Consider the following 21,395-nt stretch of genomic DNA (forward strand, 5'->3'; position numbering starts at 1 on the left):
GAGCTGGAACAGAACAAACTACTTTTCCCATCACGTCTGGAGGCAGGTCCGTCCTTTGCATCCTAGGAGTTGTAGTCCTCGAGCCGCTCGCACTCAACGGCAGACTTAGTGTGTGGACTCTGTTACCCAGAAGGCCTTGCACAGCGCCCTAAGCTAGAATTCCTTGGGTAGTCGGGTTTGCAATTAGCGGAATTTGTTCGAGTCGCCCTCAAGGCTCATCGAGGCCCCACGCGGCTAGTTGCTAAGCAAAAGAATCTTTGGTCAACTGCCATCTGAGTCAAAGCAACAGGAAGTGAGTACCGCTATGCCGGAAGCTGGTTAAAATCTCTTTTCTCCTCTCTTACTAAGTCAGCCCCTTACTCTAAATTGCCCTTTGCAGGGCAGGAAAAGGGAGATTAAACCGGGTAAGGAAGCACATTCAGAGATCATAATCTCTTTCCAGTTCTTCCTAAAAATCATACCTGGGATTGACCAGACACAGGATGGTCCCAGCAAGACTTCAAGGATCACACCCTGATCTGACTTTACACAATTTAAGCATGTGTTAGCGTCATTAAGACATTGAGACTCGGGCTGGGGATTTAGCTCAGTGGTAGAGCGCTTACCTAGGAAGCACAAGGCCCTGGGTTCGGTCCCCAGCTCCAGAAAAAAAAAAAAAAAAAAAAAAAAAAAAAAAAAAAAAAAAAAAAAGAAGCAAAAAAAAAAAAAAAGACATTGAGACTCACAGGGGACTTGGTTTAGAACTTTGTTACTTCCCAGTCTTACAGTCCCCTCCTCCCCCCTTAAATCTAACTTGCAGCACTTCATCATGCCTCATATTGACAATGATGTGAAACTAGACTTCAAGGATGTCCTGTTGAGGCCCAAACGCAGCACTCTAAAGTCTCGAAGTGAGGTGAGCCAATTGTCTTCCTTGTTTTTTTTGACCTCAAGTTTCTAATGGACCAGGACCAAGAAAGCTGTCGGGTTCTAATATGATACGTATTTTCTGAGTGAATGAAATGCTTAATGTGGGGCTGGGGGCTGGAGAGATGGCTCAGGGGTTAAGAGCACTGACTTTTTCCAGAGGTCCAGAGTTCAAATCCCAGCAACCACATGGTGGCTCACAGCCATCTGTAATGGGATCAGATGTCTTCCAGTGTGTCTAAAGACGGCTACAGTGTACTCGCATACATTAAATAAATAAATCTTTAATGTGGGGCTGGAGAGATGACTCAGGGGTTAAGAGCACCGGCTGCTCTTACAGAGGTCCCGAGTTCAATTCCCAGCAACCACATGGTGGCTCACAGTCATCTGTAATGGGATCTGATGCTTTCTTCTGATGTGTCTGAAGACAGCGACTGTGTACTCACATACATAAATAAATCTTAAAAAAGGAAGAAAGAAAGAAAGAGAGAGAGAGAGAGGGAGGGAGGGAGGGAGGGAGGGTGGGAGGAAGGAAGGAAGGAAGGAAGGAAGGAAGGAAGGAAGGAAGGAAGGAAGGAAGAGATGCTTAATGCCCTGTTAATGTCTACAGGTAGATCTCACAAGATCATTTTCATTCCGGAACTCAAAGCAGATGTACAGTGGCATCCCCATCATTGCTGCCAATATGGATACCGTGGGTACTTTTGAAATGGCTAAGGTTCTCTGTAAGGTGAGATTACCCTTATGCACCCTACCAAATGTTATCCCAGCAGGCTACAGAGGCCTCTACTCTACTCTCAGTCTCTGGCAATTAACAGAATGTTGAGGGGTTGGGGATTTAGCTCAGTGGTAGAGCGCTTGCCTAGCAAGTGCAAGGCCCTGGGTTCGGTCCCCAGCTCCAAAAAAAAGAACCAAACCAAATAAAACAAACAAACAAACAAACAAAAAAACCAGAATGTTGAGTTTATTAGGAACCCTTTGTTCAGTTCAAAGATCTGTCTGAAATAGTGAGATTCAAAATTAGCTTTCTTTCATCTTTTTCATTTATACCCCTCCCCCCATAAGTTATATACTTTACCAAATTCTTCTAGTGCCTACCCAAGTCAACCCAATCCCATGTATTTTTTTTTAAATATTTTATTTATTTATTATATATTATGATTACACTGTCGCTATCTTCAGACACACCAGAAGAGGGCATCAGACTCATTTCAGATGGTTGTGAGCCACCATGTGGTTGCTGGGATTTGAACTCAGGACCTTGGGAAGAGCAGTTGGTGCTCTTAACCACTGAGCCATCTCTCCAGCTCCCAATCCCATGTATTTGTTCAGTCATCGTTTGAACATTAAGTAATCACCGTTTAGTCCAGATATTAAATACTGTTTTGAGTATTTAAAATTTTATACCTGGAATTTCTCAGAGAAAAGGAGTTTATTAGTTTTCTTCTATGCCTATTATTCTTTTAATTTTTCACTTCTTTAAGTTCTAGGTTTCTGGGAGTTTGAGATCTATCCTAAATGAAAGTTTTTTCTTAAATACAGGTTCTTCCCTTTGAAAATGGAAGACACTGCTCCTGTCAGTAATTTCGCTTGCCTCTATGCATGTAGCTGAGAAGGTAGTTAGTTGCCTGGGAGCTTTCAAGAACATAATGTGCTTTGCTAGTTAACCCATGTAGCCCTAGTTGATGGGCTCTGTTTCTGTTTGTGGCTGTTAGCCTTAAAGACCTTGTTTTTTCTGTTATTGAAGAATATTTGTTGTGCTTTTTCTGAGATTGATAATTATGGAGTTTTATTAGTTTATTCCTGTTACCATTTACTAATTCTTTAGGGTTCCTGCTGTTATCTCGTCTGCCTCCTCTGACAGGTGGATTTGGGGAACTGGCAAATCTGTTAAAAGATATGTTGTAATCCATGAACCTTAGAGAGGACTGGATTTCAATATTGTGGACAAGTACTACAGAAATCAAATTTTAGAAAAATAGCCAAATCTTAATAATGATAAAAAGTTTGATACAAGCAACGTTTTCCTTAGGGTTTGTATGTATTGGGTGAATTTATTAAGCCAACATGTCTCCAAGACCTGCTGACCACCTATAGCTTTTGTTTATCAACATATTGACAGTTTACTGACTTTTATGCATAGAACTCCCTGTGGCTGGCTGATACATGACTTCCTTGTGTTTCTTCTCACTTGCAAAATTTATGCTGTTTCAACCAACTATTGACTCTTGGGGTTGCACATTTATGCTTAGGAAGCAAACACCAGCATTCAGTTCAGTGTCTTCTCAGTGCCTTTCTCAGAGTATTGAGATTTTGCAATTTTATGAGTCAGAGGTTTTATTTAGTTAGAACAGGGTTTCTTTGTATAACCTCCAGTAACTGTACTTTGTAGACCTGGCCCTCCTTGAACTCAAAGATTTACCTGCCTCTGCCTCCCAAGTGCTGGGATCAAAGGCCTGTGCCACCACTGCATGGGAATCATTGTCTTTTTGAATTTGCCTAAAAAGATGGCATTGATCTTTGCATTTGCATGTTTATGTCCCTAACATGAAAAATCTGTTCTTTTCAAAGCAGAAAAGAGAAGGGTTGCAATAGTATTTTGTTGTTCCACTAGTCTTAAGCTTTTAACTTTGTGTGTATCTAGACATGTTGGATTACTGCCAGCAAGTAAACCAGAAGAGAGAAAAACAGATTATTTGAGAACTAGATCCCCTTAGAGCTGAGTGAAGACAAACTCCCTCTCCATTTAGCCTCTTTAGTTCTTCCAGCTCTGTTGCTTGTTTTATTGTACCACAAACATGTCCCTATCACTTTTAAGGTCATGAGCAACGAATGTGCTAGTAGGTGAAATCCAGCCTGGACCATAGTACTTTGGTAGAAATACTAAAATAATGCTAATGAGAGTAAAGGCTGTACTGGGATTGTAGGACTAATAGTGGCTGAAGTCAGTTCAATCAGGAACTTATACTATTCTCTCAGGGCAGAATAAAGGTATATCTAGATAGTCTAATAAAGTTTCTGCCCTTTTGATGGTTATTTTTTCTCTTCAGTTTTCCCTGTTCACTGCCATCCATAAGCACTACAGCATCCATCAGTGGCAAGAGTTTGCTAACCAGAATCCTGACTGTCTTGAGGTAACTCTGGGCCTACCCTGTTGATTAGTTTTCCAGAAATCCTTCATTTTTTAGCTCTTGGGAATCAACCCTCACCTTTAATCCCTATTGGTCACTTACCACCTCATTTCTAATACAATGCCACAGGTTGGCCTAATGCTTTTTCTCCACAGTATCTAGCTGCCAGCTCAGGCACAGGCTCTGCTGACTTTGAGCAGCTGGAACAGATCCTAGAAGCTATTCCCCAAGTCAAATATATATGCCTGGATGTGGCTAATGGCTACTCAGAACATTTTGTTGAATCCGTAAAGGATGTACGGAAGCGATTCCCCCAACACACCATCATGGTATGTTTCTACTTTGTTTTGTTGAGATAAGGTTTCTGTATCTCTGGCTGCCTGAATTTACTCTGTAGACCAGTCTGACCTCAAACTCAAGAGATGTGCCTACCTCTGCAGGGTGGGATTAACACGTCTGAGTATTACCCTACACCTGTTACTTGTCTGTCTCCTTTTTCCTGACATTTCTTTTTTTTTTTTTAAAGATTTATTCATTTATTATATATAAGTACACTGTAGCTGTCTTCAGATACTCCAGAAGAGGGCATCGGATCTCTTTACAGATGGTTGTGAGCCACCATGTGGTTGCTGGGAATTGAACTCATGACCTCTGGAAGAGCAGTCGGATGCTCTTAACCGCTGAGCCATCTCTCCAGCCCTTTCCTGACATTTCATTTTGTTGTATTAGTACTCAATCTCTGCTGCAGATTCCTACTCTACATGTTACTGTCATGATTCAAAGTTTAAAACGTGTATTAATCAGTGCAACATCTCTGACCTTTGATTCATGGTTCATTAAAAACCACGATGGAACATTTATGCATTGCACATACTTGTCATACATGTCTGCCTACTGACGTGGAACATGCTACAATATAAAGTGTTACATGAAAGCCTGACATTTAAATATTTATAATCTTAGTACTTGGGGGATACTAACACTTCAAGACTAGCCCTGAGAGCCTGTCTCAAACTAACAACAGAAAGTATCATATAAAAACTAGGTTTTATTTTTTAGAAGCTTATTAGAGACGAAATCCAAGGCTTCATTTTCTGCACAGCATTGAAGGAGGATGTCATACTGCCCATATACTGTTGGCAAATGGGTATTTTAGCCCACATTCCGGTTTCTGTCCATTTTTTTCAAGGTAGAAAGCTTCAGGACCAGGCAGTAGTCACCTGGTAGTGAGAGGCACTGCTGTCGACCTGAGTGGTGTTTGACTCACCAATTGCTCTTTCAGGCCCCTTTGTCTTGTTGCCCCACCTTGCTGCTTTAAAGGTCATTCTGGACCTGGTTTTCCCCTATCCTCTGCACTAAGTCAAAGTATGTATGTGAGGTAGATGGGTAACTGTGATCTAGGTCCTTGAAGTTGGTGGTAGGGCCTGTAGAAGGGCTTTAGGTACCCTTTCTTTGTAATAGGAAGGTCACGGTCAAAGTGTGGATTATGTGAGAGCACAAAAGCTACTCTCTACCACTGACCCTAAGAATGCTGTTTTGATTATTGTCTCAGGCAGGCAATGTGGTAACAGGAGAGATGGTAGAAGAGCTAATCCTCTCTGGGGCTGACATCATCAAAGTGGGAATTGGTCCTGGTAAGTTGGTTCCTTGAACTACCATCTCATCTATCCTGTTGGGAGGCAAAAACCACAGGTCCGTTCATTCTCACTTCTATCTCTCCCCAGGCTCTGTCTGTACAACTCGGAAGAAAACTGGAGTTGGGTATCCACAGCTCAGTGCAGTGATGGAGTGTGCAGATGCTGCTCATGGCCTCAAAGGCCACATCATTTCAGTAAGACCAAAGACCTGGAGAGGTTTGCAGCTGCCCGGCAGCCACTGTTTTCTCCGTGTGGGGCTCTGGTCAAGTCCTGGTCAGGACATGAGTTTCTCCGTGTGGGGCTCTGGTCAAGTCCTGGTCAGGACATGAGTTTCTCCGTGTGGGGCTCTGGTCAAGTCCTGGTCAGGACATGAGTTTCTCCGTGTGGGGCTGTGGTCAAGTCCTGGTCAGGACATGAGTTTCTCCATGTGGGGCTGTGGTCAAGTCCTGGTCAGGACATGAGTTGTAGTCCACTTTGACATGGGCAGTTGAGAAGTCTTAAGAATCGATGCTGTCTCTCACAGCAGTTCTTACTTTGTAGGACGGAGGCTGCAGCTGCCCTGGAGATGTGGCAAAGGCCTTTGGTAAGGAGGTGGGGAGGGCATGGCAGGAAGATCCTGTACAAGATAAATCATCTCTGAGGCCCCAAGAGCAAAGATGTCAGGCTAGACACAGCTGAAGAAACCATTTAGATTCATAATACAAACCTGTGACCCTGAAACCCAGAGTGCCACCTGGGACAAGCAATCGAGGAAATCCTGAGATTTTGATGCTCCCACGAGTGAGCTAGGGCCATTTATGACATGCCATAGGTTGACAATGTAGACTGCTGAACCCTATATCTGACCTACAAAATCACCCTGAAGAACAGAACTACAACTATTCATTTTTCTATTTCCAAGGTGATCTTTAAAAATTGGAGATCTTTAAAAATTTGGAGTCTTAGATCCAAAATTATACTGAGCTGAGAACTGTAAATGAAGTTATCAGAAGATTAGAGGGGTTGGGGATTTAGCTCAGTGGTAGAGCGCTTGCCTAGCAAGCGCAAGGCCCTGGGTTCGGTCCCCAGCTCCAAAAAAAAAAAAAGATTAGAAAAGCAGGAGCTAGTCAGGGAACTGCTAGGTCTTTAGAAATCTTGAGGAAATTAGCCCCACTGGGGAGCAGAAGCCAGAGTAGAGGCAGTCTCAAGAAATCAGCTATGCAAACAGACCCAGCAGGAAGTGAGACTCACAAACGCTGTTTTGATGGTGCCTATATGGGTACCTTGGCCAGATGCATCTTTTCCAATTTCTTGATTTTGGCAGGCGCAGGGGCTGACTTTGTGATGCTGGGTGGCATGCTGGCCGGGCACAGTGAATCAGGTGGTGAACTCATTGAGAGAAATGGCAAGAAATACAAGCTCTTCTATGGAATGAGTTCTGAAATGGCTATGAAGAAGTATTCAGGAGGCGTGGCTGAGTACAGGTACGTATGGAGGGCCAGCACCTGTGTGTTCGTGGTGAATATGACTCTATGGAAGATGACGTTTCTACCCTCTGAGAAATGTAGGGTATCATTCTTGAGAGAAAAATGGTGAAGGGGTATAAATGTTAGAGATAGGAAGAGTAAACTGGGCTTAAAGAATTCTGCAGAAGGAGGTAATGAAAGTTTTTGTTTTCCAAGGGCCTCAGAGGGAAAGATAGTAGAAGTTCCCTTTAAAGGTGATGTGGAACATACTATTCGTGACATCCTAGGAGGCATCCGGTCTACATGCACATATGTAGGGGCTGCTAAACTGAAGGAATTAAGTCGGAGAACTACCTTTATCCGAGTCACCCAGCAAGTGAATCCAATCTTCAGCGACTGCCAATAGACCCAAGAAGTCTACTTTTCTGAGGCAGTAACACTGCCACTGGAGCCTCCCCCCACAGGGTGTGCCTCATTCATGGCAGCCTCTGTGGTGGTGTGCTACTTTCCAGTTCTGGTCCTCCTCCCTCCTGAGTGCTCCTCTGTTCACTCATGCTTCTCTAGCTGCACATATAAAATGCTACGGGCACTATGGGAGAGGCAAGGAAGAAGACTTGAAATCAACAAATGAGAACCTGGGCACAGCCATGAAGATGAGGGAAGAAAGAAGCTGATCCACACATAAATGGCAGACTTTGGTCTGGAAAAGGAAGGCTGTTGGAATCATGTTAACCAGCTTCATTAAATAAGATCATCAAATGTCTAAGCAGCTTATAAGTACTTATATATCTGAAATACTTTGATAAACATAGATGCTGGGCTTTCTGCATAGGTTGGCATATAGATGCTCCTCCTGGGCAGAGGCAGGATTAGCCCTGACCCAGTAGGATCAAGAACAATGAATATTATTCTCATGAAGCACCTATGCCAGCCCAAGCTAACTTGGCAGCATGAAAATTTACAAAGTATATTTCTGGCACTGGGGACAACTGTTAGGATAGAATTCTAACAGTCTCTCTCTCAACCCTGCTAGATAAATCTGAACCCTTTACAAAGAAGTAAATATGAAAAGGGTCTCAACCAGCTCTAAGAGGAGCCTGGTATGTTTCTGAGGGATGACCCACACAGACTATGTAAGTATCAATTCCCCTTCTTCCCATCAAGACACTGAAAGAAATCAAGATTTAATTTTCAAGTGTTACAAAGCTTTTAGCAATGTAGCCAGGCAACTGAGGTCTCAGCTTCCTCTTCTTTTCCACTAAACTTTTGCGTGCAGAGCTGCAGGGGTGGATGGACAGAGTGCAGAGGGTATTCCAGAGGACCTGAGTGAGAACTGTTTATGTAGCCAGAAAGGAATAGTCAGGACACTATGGAATGTAGTCACAAAACATGGGGATATAGGTGTCAAGCTTCGTCTTCTGATAGTTTTTCAAAGACTCCTATAGAGAAGAAAGCATAATTCCTATAACTGGGAGCACTTCACACAGATTCCTCTTAACTGGGAGCACTTCACACAGATTCCTCTAACTGGGATCACTTCACACAGATTCCTCTTAACTGGGAGCACTTCATACGGAGTCCTCTTAACTGGGAGCACTTCACACAGAGTCCTCTAACTGGGAGCACTTCACACAGATTCCTCTAACTGGGAGCACTTCACATAGATTCCTCTAACTGGGAGAACTTCACACAGATTCCTCTAACTGGGAGCACTTCACACGGAGTCCTCTTAACTGGGAGCACTTCACACAGATTCCTCTAACTGGGAGAACTTCACACAGATTCCTCTAACTGGGAGCACTTCACACGGAGTCTTGCCTTATTCTGCCTATCCTCTGGCTCCACTTTCTGCTTCTTCCCACTCACCTTCCCTTCTTTCTGGTTATTTTCTTCCTCATCAGAGTCCAAAACCAAGTCCCCTATGGTAATAACAGAGCTACATAGGGACGGGGATAGCACTGCAGGAAAGAAACCACAATTAAAACCACCTTTTTTTTTGGTTCTTTTTTTTCGGAGCTGGGGACCGAACCCAGGGCCTTGCGCTTCCTAGGTAAGCGCTCTACCACTGAGCTAAATCCCCAGCCCCTAAAACCACCTTTTTAGCCCAGCTTGGTAGCCCACACTTTTAATCCCTCCACTCTGGAGGCTGAGGCAGGGGGATCTCTGAATTCAAGGCCAGCCTGGTCTATAGATAGAGTTCCTGGACAGCCAGGGTTATGAAGAAAAAAAATTATGTCAAAAAAAAAAAAAAAAAAAAAAAAGGGCAAAAACAAACCCTAACCCCACTTTTAGGTGAGCACAGGCCTTGAAAATTCCCAAGGAAAGGCTGTCTGATCCAGTTCTGACTTAGCCTGCTTACCTGGTTTCTTGACTCTAGAAGGTGGTGATGAGTATCCTAGAGGATCCATGCAATTCACACAGTTCCTGAGGTGAAAACAAGGAAAAGGTTGGGTGAAGAAGGGAAGCAGGTAGGGAATGTCTTCCTAAGGAAGGAGAAGCCATTCTTACTCCTTTTGCTTTGTAGCCGGTGAGTCAGGCGGGGTCTCCTCTAATGCCCTTTTCCCTAAGGTTTGTGATGGAGTCTTGGACTTCTCAGTGCAGACTGGTTCTGGTTCATGTTCTTCCTTGCTTTTGGGGTTAGGTATGTCTTGAGATGGTAGGCCTGTGTTCCTGAAGGGGAACAGCATGACTGTGGGCCGCTCTTTGTGGCAGGCCTTTGCGGATGTCCACTGGGATGGGCATTTTCGCTTTCCCAAAGGGGCCAGATTAAAGCGGTTGCCAGCTAAATGTTCTGGATGCTCCTGTGAAGCTGGTTGGAGAGGGCCAAGCTTAGCTTTAGGCAGAGGACTGTGGGATGCTGGTTTTGTTTGCTGAGGAGGACTCACTGAACCAGAAGGACTCTCTGAAAGAAAGAAGATGCCTCATAAAATTAGAACCAGGTTAAAACTCAGTTTGTGTGGCAGGCCCATAGAACTTCCAACTGGCTGATTCAGGTTTGGTCAAGCTAAACACTAACGTCCAAATTGCTAGTCCTCTCAGATGGTTCCCTTACCTGGAAACGGCCACCCCATGTCCATACCATACTGGCGCAAAGCAACAGAAGAAGTAACGGAGCAGCCCGGCTGAATCCAACTTAGAACATCCTGAAGCTGTGGGCAAGGTGACAGATATGAAGATCATAATTCTCAGTAAAGCCACCCAGCATTCCGCCCTAAAAGTGTTTGTGTCAACAACCTCTTGTGCTCTGACTGTAGGCAGTACTCTTTCTAGCTGACACAAGTATTCAAACAACAGCTTTTCCATGGCAACCAGAAAGGGTTCCCCATAGTCTTGTTCTAGTTCCTATATGTGGGAAAGAAAAGGTCGGATGAATTTTAGAAAAACAAAACAAAAAACAGGAACCACATAACATCCTCCAAACCAACCACTCTCACCTGCGGGCTCGAAGCCGGGTCCTCTGACAGCTGCTTCACAAGCAGGCAAAAATTTTCCTGTGCCTCCAAAAGCTTCCTATCTTGTTCTGTCTGTTGAGGATAGAAAATTTGGGGGGCGGGGGGTTATCGCCAGGACCCAGGGGCAGCTCGGTTGCATCACGACTAATGAGTTTGGTCCAGTGGTACTTACTGTTCTGGACTCTGGAAAGTGAAGATTCAGGGCATTGAGGATCTGGGTCCAGGGTCGCTCTTGCACGATCAGCTCCACCACCACCTGCACGGTACTGAGTTCAGAATACCTATCCTTTTCCAGCCGGTCTTAGTCCCAACCATGGTCCTTCCTTAGGCCCTCGCATCCCGCCCCTTTAGATCCTACTCTTTCTAGTACCTTGGCCTTTAGGCCCATACATAGGCGTTCATGGTGCCGGTAGCAAACCAAGCCAGGGACAGCAGCGCGAAGGGACTCCAAAAACTGGACCACTCTCGGGAAGTGCTCTACTTGGCGACGGCGGACAACTAGCCAGCTGGCGGCAGCAGCAAACCGCAGAGACGCGGGACCCACCCCTGGAGGTGGGGCCATGGCTCGCGGGCGCCCTTTCCTCCGCGCCGCTTTCCCTCAGCGCAGACTTCCTAGACGCTCCCGTAGGCGGAGCTTCGGTTCTCTCGTCTGCACCGGAAGGCCGGCGGACTGGCTTTAGCCAGTTTCGGGGAGCCACCGGAATCCTAGAGTCTCCTCCCAGACCGTGACTGAGTGTGTCAACCTGTCCAGACGGCAAAGCTTAAAATGCCGCCACTGCGCGGAGCGCGAGGGTACGTCACTTCCGACTGGGCGCGCAGCTTCCCGGCCCGGAAGAGGCCTCAGAGGGAGCTGTGACGTCACGAAGTCCCCAGAACTGTGAAAGTGACATGTGGCCTCGCGTCACTCTTCGCCACCCTGCAAGCTGGTGTTCTGTAAACCTAGGTGCCTGAATCAGCATCTGCCAAGCCCTTCCGGGCCGCCAGCCGCTCCCAGGAAGTATCCTGTCATTCCTCTCGCATAACAGAAGAGGGCGCTCGCTTTCAAAAAATCAAACAGGGCTGGGTGGTAGCTCCGCCCTACTGTCCTGACTCGCTGGCGCCTAAACAAATAAAATGTAGTTTGAAATACCACAGGGCTAGCCAGGGTTCTCCTGGACAGGATTACAGCCGGTTTGTGCTTGTCCGTGCCACATCTTTGCTGTTTTGTGTAGTTTAGAATAGTTAAGGCTTCCTTTTCCAAGTTTCTTTTGAGCACTGACTTAATGGAGCCTTTTAGTGAATTGACTCTTATTTGCTATCCCCAAAGACAGAACGGGTCACACTGTGTATACTTACTTTGTTGCTTGAATTATCTGCCTTGCTCACCTTGCAGGTATTTAATGAGACCTTCCCATTATTTGAATGGTTTCTTCCATTCCCAGACGCAAGGTTCACATTTGGCCTCCATTCTCCAGATCAGTCTTTTGAGCCCCAAGACCTAGTACTGAAGTACTATGTGGATGTTAAAGTTGTAACTGATTTTCTTCATAATTTCTCTGTCATTTTAATGCAAATCTGAATTTTTGACCTTATAACTTTCATTTTTTCTAAAGAGTCATCTCACAGAGTATGGTGCTGCACACCTCTAAATCCCAGCGTGAGATGGGCTGTTTTATTTCTGCTTTCAGTATTGTAAATAGTTTACTCAATTCCCTTGTTGCTTGCATGGTTCTGAGTGGAAATCCAATCTCTCGTTATACATTGTTGTGAAAGCTTATTCAGCAGTAAGTCTGTAGTGGTTTAAATATTCTTGGTCCAGGGAGTGAGTGACACTATTAGGAGGTGTGACCTTGTTGGAATAGGTGTGGCCTTGTTGGAAGAAGTGTGTCACTGTGGTGGGCTTCTAGACTCTTCCCCTAGCTGCCTGGAAGCCAGTTTTCTCCTGTTTGACTTTGGAACAAGATGTAGTGCTCTCAGCTCCTTTTCCAGCACCATGTCTGCCTGGATGCTACTGTGCTTCCTGCCATGGTTCTAATAGACTAAACCTCTGAATCTGTAATCTATCCCCAATTAAATGTTGTCCCTTTTAAGAGTTGCCTTGGTCATGGTGTCTTTTCACAGCAAATGGAAACCTAACTAAGACAAAATCTCAGAGGCTGAACACCTTCCAGGCCTGGATTAGATTATTTGGAAGCCAGAGAAGACAATCACCAAGGTAAATAAAAACCACTGTTACACACAGTGAGAATAGAGGATGAAGAAATGTTTGGAGCAATGACTGAGAATTGTCCCAAAGTAATGGTAGATCTAAACACAGATCCAGAAAACTCAGAATAGCAAGCAGAATAAGTACCACCACAAACACAGAGCAAAATGATACTCAAGATGTACATACACAATCAAAGGAAAACCAAAAATGCTGAAACGAGTGGGAAGGAAAGGATGAAGTTGGGCAGAGAACACTGTCCAATGATCATCAAGGTTAAGCATTAAATTAAGGGGGCTGGAGAGATGCTCAGCAGTTAGGAGCACAGGCTGCTCTCCCAGAGGCCTGGGATTCAATTCCTAGCATCCCTACGGCAGCTCACAATTGTAACTCCAGCTCCAGGGAGTCTGACACCCTCGTTTCAGACATACATGTAGGCAAATCACAATGCACATACAATAAAATAAATACGGTATTTTTAAAAGTCAAATGAAGGGGCTGGAGGGATAGCCCGGCAGTTAAGAGCACTGGCTGGGGGGTTGGGGATTTAGCTCAGCGGTAGAGCACTTGCCTAGCAAGCGCGAGGCCCTGGATTGGTCCCCAGCTCCGAAAAAAAGAAAAAAAAAAAAAAAAAGAAGGTTATGACTGTTCTGCTCAGCAGACAGCATTTCACAACACTGTGTTGTAGTCTAACACTTCTTGGATGTTGTATCTTTTTCACTTTTGTCTATTGTTTTCATTTCAGTTTTGGAAACATTTCAGCTTTTTGCAATAGTTCTTACACATCCCAAAGTATGCTCAAACTTGCTTTGTGGCTACGGGTGTCCTTAAACCCCCATCCTCTGCCTTCTATCTCCTAAGTGCTGAGATTACAGGCGGGCACCACCACTCTTGGCTTATGTGTTGCTGGTATTCTGTGCGTGCTAGGTAGGCCCTAGCATGAGCCCTAGTTTTGGACATTTTCACTGACATTGATTTCTTCAAGCTCAGACAGAGTTTCAGTTATTCTCCCAGGAAAAGTTCATGCAACACATACATACAGTAAGAATCTATGATGAAGAAATGTTTGAAGCAATTGTGGTTCTCTCTTCTCCTGGGTGGCGGGCTGGGGGGTTGGGGGGTGGGAGTTGGTAGTTGGCCACTGGCCCACTAGGGCAGAGGGAACAAGAGAGCAGAGAGTTCCGAAGGCTGTGAGTAGGATGGGAAGACTTCCGGAGACAGCTTCCGTGAGACAGCTCTGTTTATTGTTTCAGGGTTAGGGTGTATAAGGGCTCTCAGGGGCAAGTGTGGGAAGGGCTGATTGGTCATAGCATAGTTAATATTGATCACAAGGCTGGAAAGCTAGACTGTGACTCGTGTGCTGAGTCATGCACAGGGTCATTTTTCAGATAAGGCCACTGGGCTCAGAGATACTCCCTCCAAGGAAGGGTAGGCAGAGAAAGGGAAGCCCTGCTGAGAAAGGGAGTCCTCCATTTTGTCCAGAGCTCAGAGAGCTATTAGGGCATAGTGGGTTGCAGCATGGTGGACTGCAACCTTAATAGCAGGGTCCTCCAACGGCAATGACTGAGAATTGTCTATAAACACTGACCCAGAAAACTCAGAATAGCAAGAGGGACCAAGGCACCCTTTGTTCCAGTACCAGTGCTGTTTCCTTCCAGTTCTTCCTTAGAATTCTCTGTGCACATTACTCTCGTGTGAGTGCATGCACACATGTGCACGCAGATGTACACAACCTTTCTCTCTAGCTTCTTCAGAGTTAAAAAGAGTTCAGAGTCTCTCTCTGGGCATTCTTGCCCACCCCCAGATAACTACAGTTTGTTCCATCAGCAGTGCTAATCCCGTAAATTGATGGCTGCTATCAGCAGACACCACCCCAACCACACCCCTAGACAGCTGGTATTAGCCCCAGTTCCAATCTTGGACGCCACATGTCCCTGCCTGCCTTGTCCGCTGTGGTGTCAAAGCTGGTCTTCGGCAGATTTTTGTTGTTGTTGTTTTCTGTTTTTTTTTTCTTTTCAAAGATGTATTTGTTTCTATTTTATGTGTATTGAGTGTTTTGTCTGCATGTATGCATGTATATGCCTAGTGTCTATGAGCATCTATGAAGGTCAGAGAGGGTATCTGGTCCTTTAGAACTGGAGTTACAGAGTGTTGGGAACTGACATGTATAGTGACAATTTTGGAGTTCTGGTTTCTTTAAAAAAAAAAAAACAAAGAAATTTTATATGTTTTTGTTTTATTAATCTCAGGTGTGGACATGAGGCTGCTTCAGATTGTCCACAGAAGCGGACTGTCATTTGCCTCATGCTCTAACAGGGGCCTGATTTTCCCAGCTGCAGATGGTTTCTGCAATTGTTTGACGTTAGGGATTCTGGGGACTTTTAAGAGGATATGTAAGTACTAGGGCCCCAGAGGCTCTTTAGGCCATTGGTCACGGTTTGTTAAGTAGTCAAGCACAAAGAAGAAACAAAAAGAAGAAATTAGATATCCTGATAGGGAACATCAAACTTCCCCCAAGGAACTGAACACCCCTGATCAGCAGGAAGTAGTTAATAAAGTCAGCCCTTTCTGACCCCTGACTTTATTCAGAGATCTCGTTCTCTCCTCTCTATCCTTCTGTCTCTCTTCTCTAGTGTTAGGGGGTTGAAAAGGTAGAAAAGGGGTGGAGAAGGGTGGAAGAAAAAATAATCCACAAAGTAGCCAAAGACAGCTACTGTCACGTGGATGCTGGAAAAGAAACCTTGGTCCTCTGCATGAGTGGCAAGTGCTCCTAACTGCTGATTGCTGAGCCATCTCCCCCAGCCCCTCTTTGAGACCAAGTCTCATGTAGTTCAGGCAAGTCTGGAACTGGGTATGTACTGAGGATAGCCTCGAACTTCCCATCCTACTTCTGTCTCCAAAATGCTAAGGTCGTAGGTGTCTAGTGCCACGCCTGACTTCCAGAAACTTCTTAACATCAAAGATGGTCAGTCTTCCTCTTCTACTCCTGTTACTATACAAGATTTCTTTTCTGTCTTTTTTTTTTTTCTGAGCTGGGGACCGAACCCAGGGCCTTGCGCTTGCTAGACAAGTGCTCTACCACTGAGCTAAATCCCCAACCCCCTTTTCTGTCTTTTAAAATCACCGTGTACACATATGCTACGATGGACATGTGGAGGTCAGAAGACAAATCTGTGACGTCAGTTCTTTCCACCTACCTTTACATGGGTTCGAGGGATCAGTTCACAGCTGATGGTTCTGCCTGTAGGGTCATCTCACCAGCCCTACAGGCAGATTAGGGGGTTGTGGGGCGAGAGTCTGGGAGGAATTGGGAGCATTCTGTTGTCGTATGTTTATGTAGGTGTCTTTTAGAATTTGTGCTAAGAGTTGTAACTCTCACAAGTGTTTCTTTGGCCCATATATTCCCCATGTCTTCTTAGAGGTAAACATGAAAGCCAGAGTAGGGTGGAGTTGAGCTCCTCTTGTAAAGGGTGGGAGGAGCTAAAACTGGGAATGCCCCCTTTCAAGATTAACTGGGCTTTTAGTGACCTGAGTTGGTGAATTCTCTCCCTCCTTCCTTCCTTCCTTCCTTCCTTCCTTCCTTCCTTCCTTCCTTCCTTCCTGCCTTCCTTCCTGCCTTCTCCTTTTTTCTTTTTCTTTCTCTGTCTCTTCTTTCTTTGGTCTTTCTTTTTAAAGATTTATTTATTTTATATGTATGAGTGCACCAAGCGTGAGCCTGGTGTCTGTAGAGGTCAGAGGTCAGCAGCAGAGGGTGTATGATTTCCTGTTACAAATGGCTGAATCCTCATGCTGGTGCTGGAAACTGAACGCCAGTCCTCTAGAAATGCACCAGTGCTCTCAACCACTGAACAACCTCTCCAGTCCCAGGGCTAGCTTCTTTTGAGGGCAGGCCTTGTTATGAGTGGAATGGAACTGCCAGAGGTCCTTTTATTGTGCAGGATTTTATTGTACAGGAGCCAGAAGCGGCCACCTGCTGTAGCCAGGCAGGACTCCCAGTGAAGGGATAGGACACCAACCCACCCACAAAATCTTTGACCCAAAATTTGTCCTACCTACAAGAAGTGCAGGGACAAAGATGAAATAGAGGCTGAGGGAACTGCCAACCAATGACTGGCTCAACTTGAGACCCATCCCATGGGCAAGAACTAATCCCTGACACCATTAATGTTACTCTGTTATGCTTGCAGATGAGAGCCTAGCATAACTGTCCTCTGAGAGGCTCCACCCAGCAGCTGACTGAAACAGATGCAGAGACCCACAGTCAAACATTAGATAGAGCTTGGGGAGTCTGGATTAAGGGACCAGGAGGGAATAGGGATTCCACGGGAAGACCAACAAAGTCAACTAACCTAGACCTTTGGGGGCTCCCAGTGACTGAACCACCAACCAAAGGGCACACATGTGCTGGACCTAGGCCTCTGCGCATGTGTAATAGATGTGCAGCTTGGTCTTCATGTGGGTCCCCCAGTGACTGGAGCAGAGAGCTGCCTGTGGATCCTGTTCCCCTAACTGGGCTGCCTTGTCTGGCCTTAGTAAGAGAGGATGTGTCAGGTCCTTCAGTGACTTGATGTGCCAGGGTGGGTTGGTACCCAGGCAGTCAGGGGCTCCCTCTTATCAGAGCAGAAGTTGAGGGGGATGGAGTTGGGAGAGACTGGGGAGGAGGGCTGTGATTAGTATGTAAAGTGAATAAATAAAGTACTGGGGGGAAAAAAGATTGTAATGAAGCCTAAAGCTGCTGGTGGTAGCTTACATTTTTAGTCCCAGCACTGGGGAGTTAAGAGGCAGGCAGATCCCTGAGTTCAAGACCAGCCTGGTCTACAAAGGGAGTTCCAGGACAGCCAGGGCTACACGGAGAAACCCTGTCTCCAAAAACAACAAAGGAGGGGAAAGAAGCTGAGAGTCAGAGTGTGCACCTTTAGTACCACTTCCTCAGAGGCAGAGGTGGGAGGGTCTCTGGGAGTTTCAGGCCAGCCTGGTCTACACGGGAAGTTTCAAGCCAGCCAGGGCTATATAGTAAAACCGTATCTAAAAAAAAAAAAGAAGAAGAAGAAGAAGAAGAAGAAGAAGAAGAAGAAGAAGAAGAAGAAGAAGAAGAAGAAGAAGAAGAAAGAAAGAAAGAAGAAAAGAGAAAAAGAAAAGAAAAGAAGGAAGGAAGGAAAAGAAAAAAGAAAGTGGGAAGCCCCAGATAGATTTCCAATTTTTTCTTCTCTTTCCTTGCCAAGAAGCCCCAGAACTTTCCTCTAATTTTCACTGAGTAGCTGGGAAATGCTTCCAGAGGTGAAGGCGCCTCCAGCTATTTGTCCCTTGTATTTCATGTGTTCCGGCCCAGTCCTGGAATTGGTTTCCTGCTGCTGAGAAGTTGTGAGAGAGCAGTTTGGGAGAGCAGTTTGCCTTGTACTCACACATTTTCCTTCCTCTCCTTTTTTAGACAAGAGTCTCACTCTATAACCCAGTTTAGCCTGAAACTCTCCTCATAGCCTGGGCTGGCCTTGAATTTATGTCCATCCTCCTGCCTCAGTCTCCCGAGTGCTTAGATTACAGATGTGAGCCACCACAGCTGGCTGGCGTCCATAATTCTGATAATCTACATAGAATTGTTGACCTGTAGTTCATTCCATTTCTATTAATTTTACTATCTTGTGTGTGTGTTTCTCTGTGTCAGGTACATGTGTGAACAAGCCGCAGGAATCTACGCGGAGGTCAAAAGACAATTTTTAGGAACTGGTTCTCTCCTTGCTTCTGTGGGCTCTAGGGATGAAACTCAGGTCTTCAGTCCTGCTTGACAGGCACTTCACCAGCTACGCTTCACTCACCATCTGTGAGTTTCTTCTGGTGGTGAGGCTACTGGGAGCCTGCTGCACTCTATGGCGCAGGGGTCGACTTGACATGGGCACGGAGGGAACGAAGAAAGGACAGAAACACAGACACAAGTACAGAATCTGACACAAGGCTGGAATCTGGTGGGCAGTGTGTGCTCTGATGGACACGCACCAACAATAACAGAAACCCAGTGGGTTTCTTCTGTGGATCCCTGAGGAGGGTTAATTATATACAGCTGAACAAAAAGGCATGCGTAGCAAATCTCCGTAGGAGTCTCTACAGGGAAGTAGTCTACTGCAGTGGTTCCAGAGGACAGACATGGCAGTTAGTACTTTCTGCGCATGCTCAGCATTCACGCGGCCCAAGGGAAGTCTTTGTCAGTTCTTTGAACCTGATCTGAGGAAGGCTTTGCCATTCCCATGAGTCTGAGGCATCAGGTTCCTTAGCATGGCTGTGCTCATGTTGAACCACATAGATTCACTCCAGACTTACGCTCCCTACAGTAACTTCTAAGTTGCTTCCACTGTGAACTGAAAACCAAGTTCTCTTCCCTGTTAGGATTTGCTCCTCCTTCTGGGCCCCACATAGAATGCATGCCATGTGTCTTCATAGCACTATGAGTTCAGACATCCAAGCCAGTGCCCTTAACTCTGTCCTTCCTTCTCAAATCTAATTGATCACCAATCAGTTCTGTCCCTACAGCTGTTAAGCCCACCCTTCTTTTTCACGGTTTCTTCTACTTCGTTTGCTGCCTTTCATCCTGAGGGGACAACACCCTATTTCCAGCCCAACTGCTCTTTGATTTTTTTATTCCTGGTTTCATCAAAATCTGGTAAACTGAAAAACAGATCATATATCCTTATCCTTAACGGAAAGGTCCTCTTTGCATTGGAAGAAAGCACAGGCATGGTAGTCTGTCTACAATTCCAGCACTTTGAGTTTCATGCCAGCCAGGTATGACATGAGATCCCACAGGAAAGAAAAAAAGGCCCAAATCCCTAAAAAGATGGCAAGAGAATTTTTTGCAGTGCTGGCGATTGGACCCAAGGCCTCGTGATGCGTGCTTGGCAAGTGTTCTACCACAGAGACACTCAGGAGAGTGCAAAAAGAACTTGGAATGACCTGGCCAGTCATCTTCCTTATCCCTTGCCTCCATGCTTGCCCAGTGCCGCATGCCATTTTCAGCACACTGCATTCTCCAAGTGCATTGTGTTCTTGTGTTTCTTTTTTTTTTCATCTTTATTAAATTGGGTATTTCTTATTTACATTTCAAATGTTATTCCCTTTCCCGGTTTCCAGGCCAACATTCCCCCAACCCTTCCTCCTCCCCTTTTATGTAGGTGTTCCCCTCCCCATCCTCTCCCTATTACCGCCCTCCCCCAAAGAATCCCGTTCACTGGGGGTCTTGGCAGGACCAAGGGCTTTCCCTTCCACTGGTGCCCTTAGTAGGCTATTTATAGCTACCTATGCAGGTCAGTCCATGTATAGTCTTTGGGTAGTGGCTTAGTCCCTGGAAGCTCTGTGTTCTTGTGTTTCTTTCCCACGCGGCATGGTTCCTTTATCCTCTGCTTCTGGGAACTGCCCCTCCCCGACTTTTGTGGCCCAATCAGTCATTCAGAGATTGCAGAGGACCCAGCTTTGGTTCCCAGTACCCACATGGTGGCTCACAATCATCTGTAACTCCAGTTCCTGAGGACCCGATGTCATCTTCTAATCTCTAGGAGCACCAGGCATGTGCACACAACACAGTACACGTACATACATGTAGGCAAAAAATCCATACACATAAAATAACCTCAGCACATGCGCAGAACCACTCATCGTCCTGTATACTTTTTAATTTATATTATTTATTTTTTGAGATAAGATTTTTCAGTACAGGCTGAGCTAGAACTTGGCTCTGTATCCCAGGCTGGCCTCAAATTTGAAATCTACCTGCCTCTGCCTGCCAAACATTAGGATGACAGGCATGTGCCATTGTACCTCTCCAATCTTCTGGATACTGTTTATATATATATTTCTGAGTATGTGTGAGGGTCATATGCATACTATAGCACTTAGTAGGAGGTTCGAGGACAATGTGACAGTATCAATTCACCCTGGGAGGATCCGGGGATCAAGCTCAGCTGTCAAGCTTGACAGCAAGTACCTTACCCACTGAGCCATCTTGTTGGCCCTTCTGTGTGTGTGTGTGTGTGTGTGTGTGTGTGTGTGTGTGTGTGTGTGTAAAATTGGGAAGCTGCTCTTGGGTGGGTGAGTTTATTGGCTCCAAGGACCAAGTTCAGGGAAGGGGGTGTGGAATAGAGAAAGGAGAGAGAAAGGGGTAGGCACAGAGAGAGGAGGAAGAGGAGGAAGAGGAGGAGGAGGAAGAAGAAGAGGAGGAGGAGAGAGCCTTTTGGATATTTTAAAACATTTTAACTTTATTTAGCATAAAAATCATTAGAAAATAAGTGTTGCTTTTTTAAAAGTTAGTTGCTTTAAAAACAAAAAACAAGCCCATATATCACTATGTAGCCTTGGCTCAATTGTCCTCCTGTTTCTGTTTCTTGGGGGCTTACTTTAAAGGAATGCCCCACCACACCCAGCTACATCAGTTACCTTTTAAAGTCCTGTGAAAACTGCTAATTTAGAGTAAGCTTACTGTTACATCTCAAATCCAGGACAAACAGCTAACTAGGGTACCTATTTAACATGTCGAAGTAAACTGTCAGCTAGGTTTTCCTAGCATCCCTCAGTCCCTAGCCTTTACAGGCTGTGGCCAGTATATTCCATCCCTACCCTTAATTCTTAAGCCCGAGGCTGGGCTGCCCTTCCCTATG

At 45.4% G+C, this 21,395-nt stretch overlaps 2 protein-coding genes across 16 annotated transcripts; one reads left to right on the forward strand and one right to left on the reverse strand.

Annotated features, from left to right (window-relative positions):
* The first annotated feature begins 142 nt into the window (after positions 1-142).
* On the forward strand, positions 143-9,380 carry Gmpr2 (guanosine monophosphate reductase 2). Of its 8 annotated transcripts, NM_001413772.1 has the most exons (11): positions 196-292; positions 800-895; positions 1,517-1,636; positions 2,449-2,522; positions 3,957-4,040; positions 4,193-4,366; positions 5,590-5,671; positions 5,762-5,868; positions 6,215-6,257; positions 6,978-7,137; positions 7,336-7,888. In NM_001413772.1, exons 4-11 carry the CDS (start codon positions 2,505-2,507, stop codon positions 7,523-7,525), a joined length of 858 nt encoding a protein of 285 aa, NP_001400701.1. In that variant the 5' UTR covers positions 196-292; positions 800-895; positions 1,517-1,636; positions 2,449-2,504; the 3' UTR covers positions 7,526-7,888. The 8 variants fall into 8 exon arrangements, with proteins under 8 accessions (XP_087441054.1, XP_087441055.1, XP_087441058.1 ...); XM_087584928.1 differs by lacking the exon at positions 2,449-2,522 and having other exon boundaries at positions 143-404; positions 7,336-7,882; XM_087584929.1 differs by lacking the exon at positions 2,449-2,522 and having other exon boundaries at positions 143-292; positions 7,684-7,882.
* On the reverse strand, positions 5,068-11,387 carry Tinf2 (TERF1 interacting nuclear factor 2). Of its 8 annotated transcripts, none has more exons than XM_087585240.1 (10): positions 10,942-11,308; positions 10,744-10,827; positions 10,554-10,643; positions 10,354-10,461; positions 10,172-10,268; positions 9,628-10,021; positions 9,479-9,543; positions 8,986-9,077; positions 6,937-8,558; positions 5,068-6,233 (listed from the first exon to the last, which is right to left on the reverse strand). In XM_087585240.1, exons 1-9 carry the CDS (start codon positions 11,131-11,133, stop codon positions 8,487-8,489), a joined length of 1,194 nt encoding a protein of 397 aa, XP_087441366.1. In that variant the 5' UTR covers positions 11,134-11,308; the 3' UTR covers positions 5,068-6,233; positions 6,937-8,486.
* Positions 11,388-21,395: the final 10,008 nt, after the last annotated feature.

Source organism: Rattus norvegicus, chromosome 15 (genome assembly GCF_021556685.1).
Source record: "Rattus norvegicus strain SHRSP/BbbUtx chromosome 15, alternate assembly SHRSP_T2T, whole genome shotgun sequence".
Lineage (NCBI taxonomy): Eukaryota > Metazoa > Chordata > Mammalia > Rodentia > Muridae > Rattus > Rattus norvegicus.

Bases quoted from the DNA above. Each gene is read 5' to 3' on its own strand.
- Tinf2 (XM_087585237.1), bottom strand. From the start codon at position 11,133: ATGGCCCCACCTCCAGGGGTGGGTCCCGCGTCTCTGCGGTTTGCTGCT. The intron at 10,828-10,941 runs GTACTAGAAAGA...AGTACCGTGCAG, and splicing joins GTATGGGCCTAAAGGCCAAG to GTGGTGGTGGAGCTGATCGT. The intron at 10,269-10,353 runs GTTGTTGACACA...CCTTGCCCACAG, and splicing joins CTACAGTCAGAGCACAAGAG to CTTCAGGATGTTCTAAGTTG.
- Gmpr2 (XM_087584928.1), top strand. From the start codon at position 809: ATGCCTCATATTGACAATGATGTGAAACTAGACTTCAAGGATGTCCTG. The intron at 1,637-3,956 runs GTGAGATTACCC...TTTTCTCTTCAG, and splicing joins TGGCTAAGGTTCTCTGTAAG to TTTTCCCTGTTCACTGCCAT. The intron at 5,672-5,761 runs GTAAGTTGGTTC...ATCTCTCCCCAG, and splicing joins CAAAGTGGGAATTGGTCCTG to GCTCTGTCTGTACAACTCGG.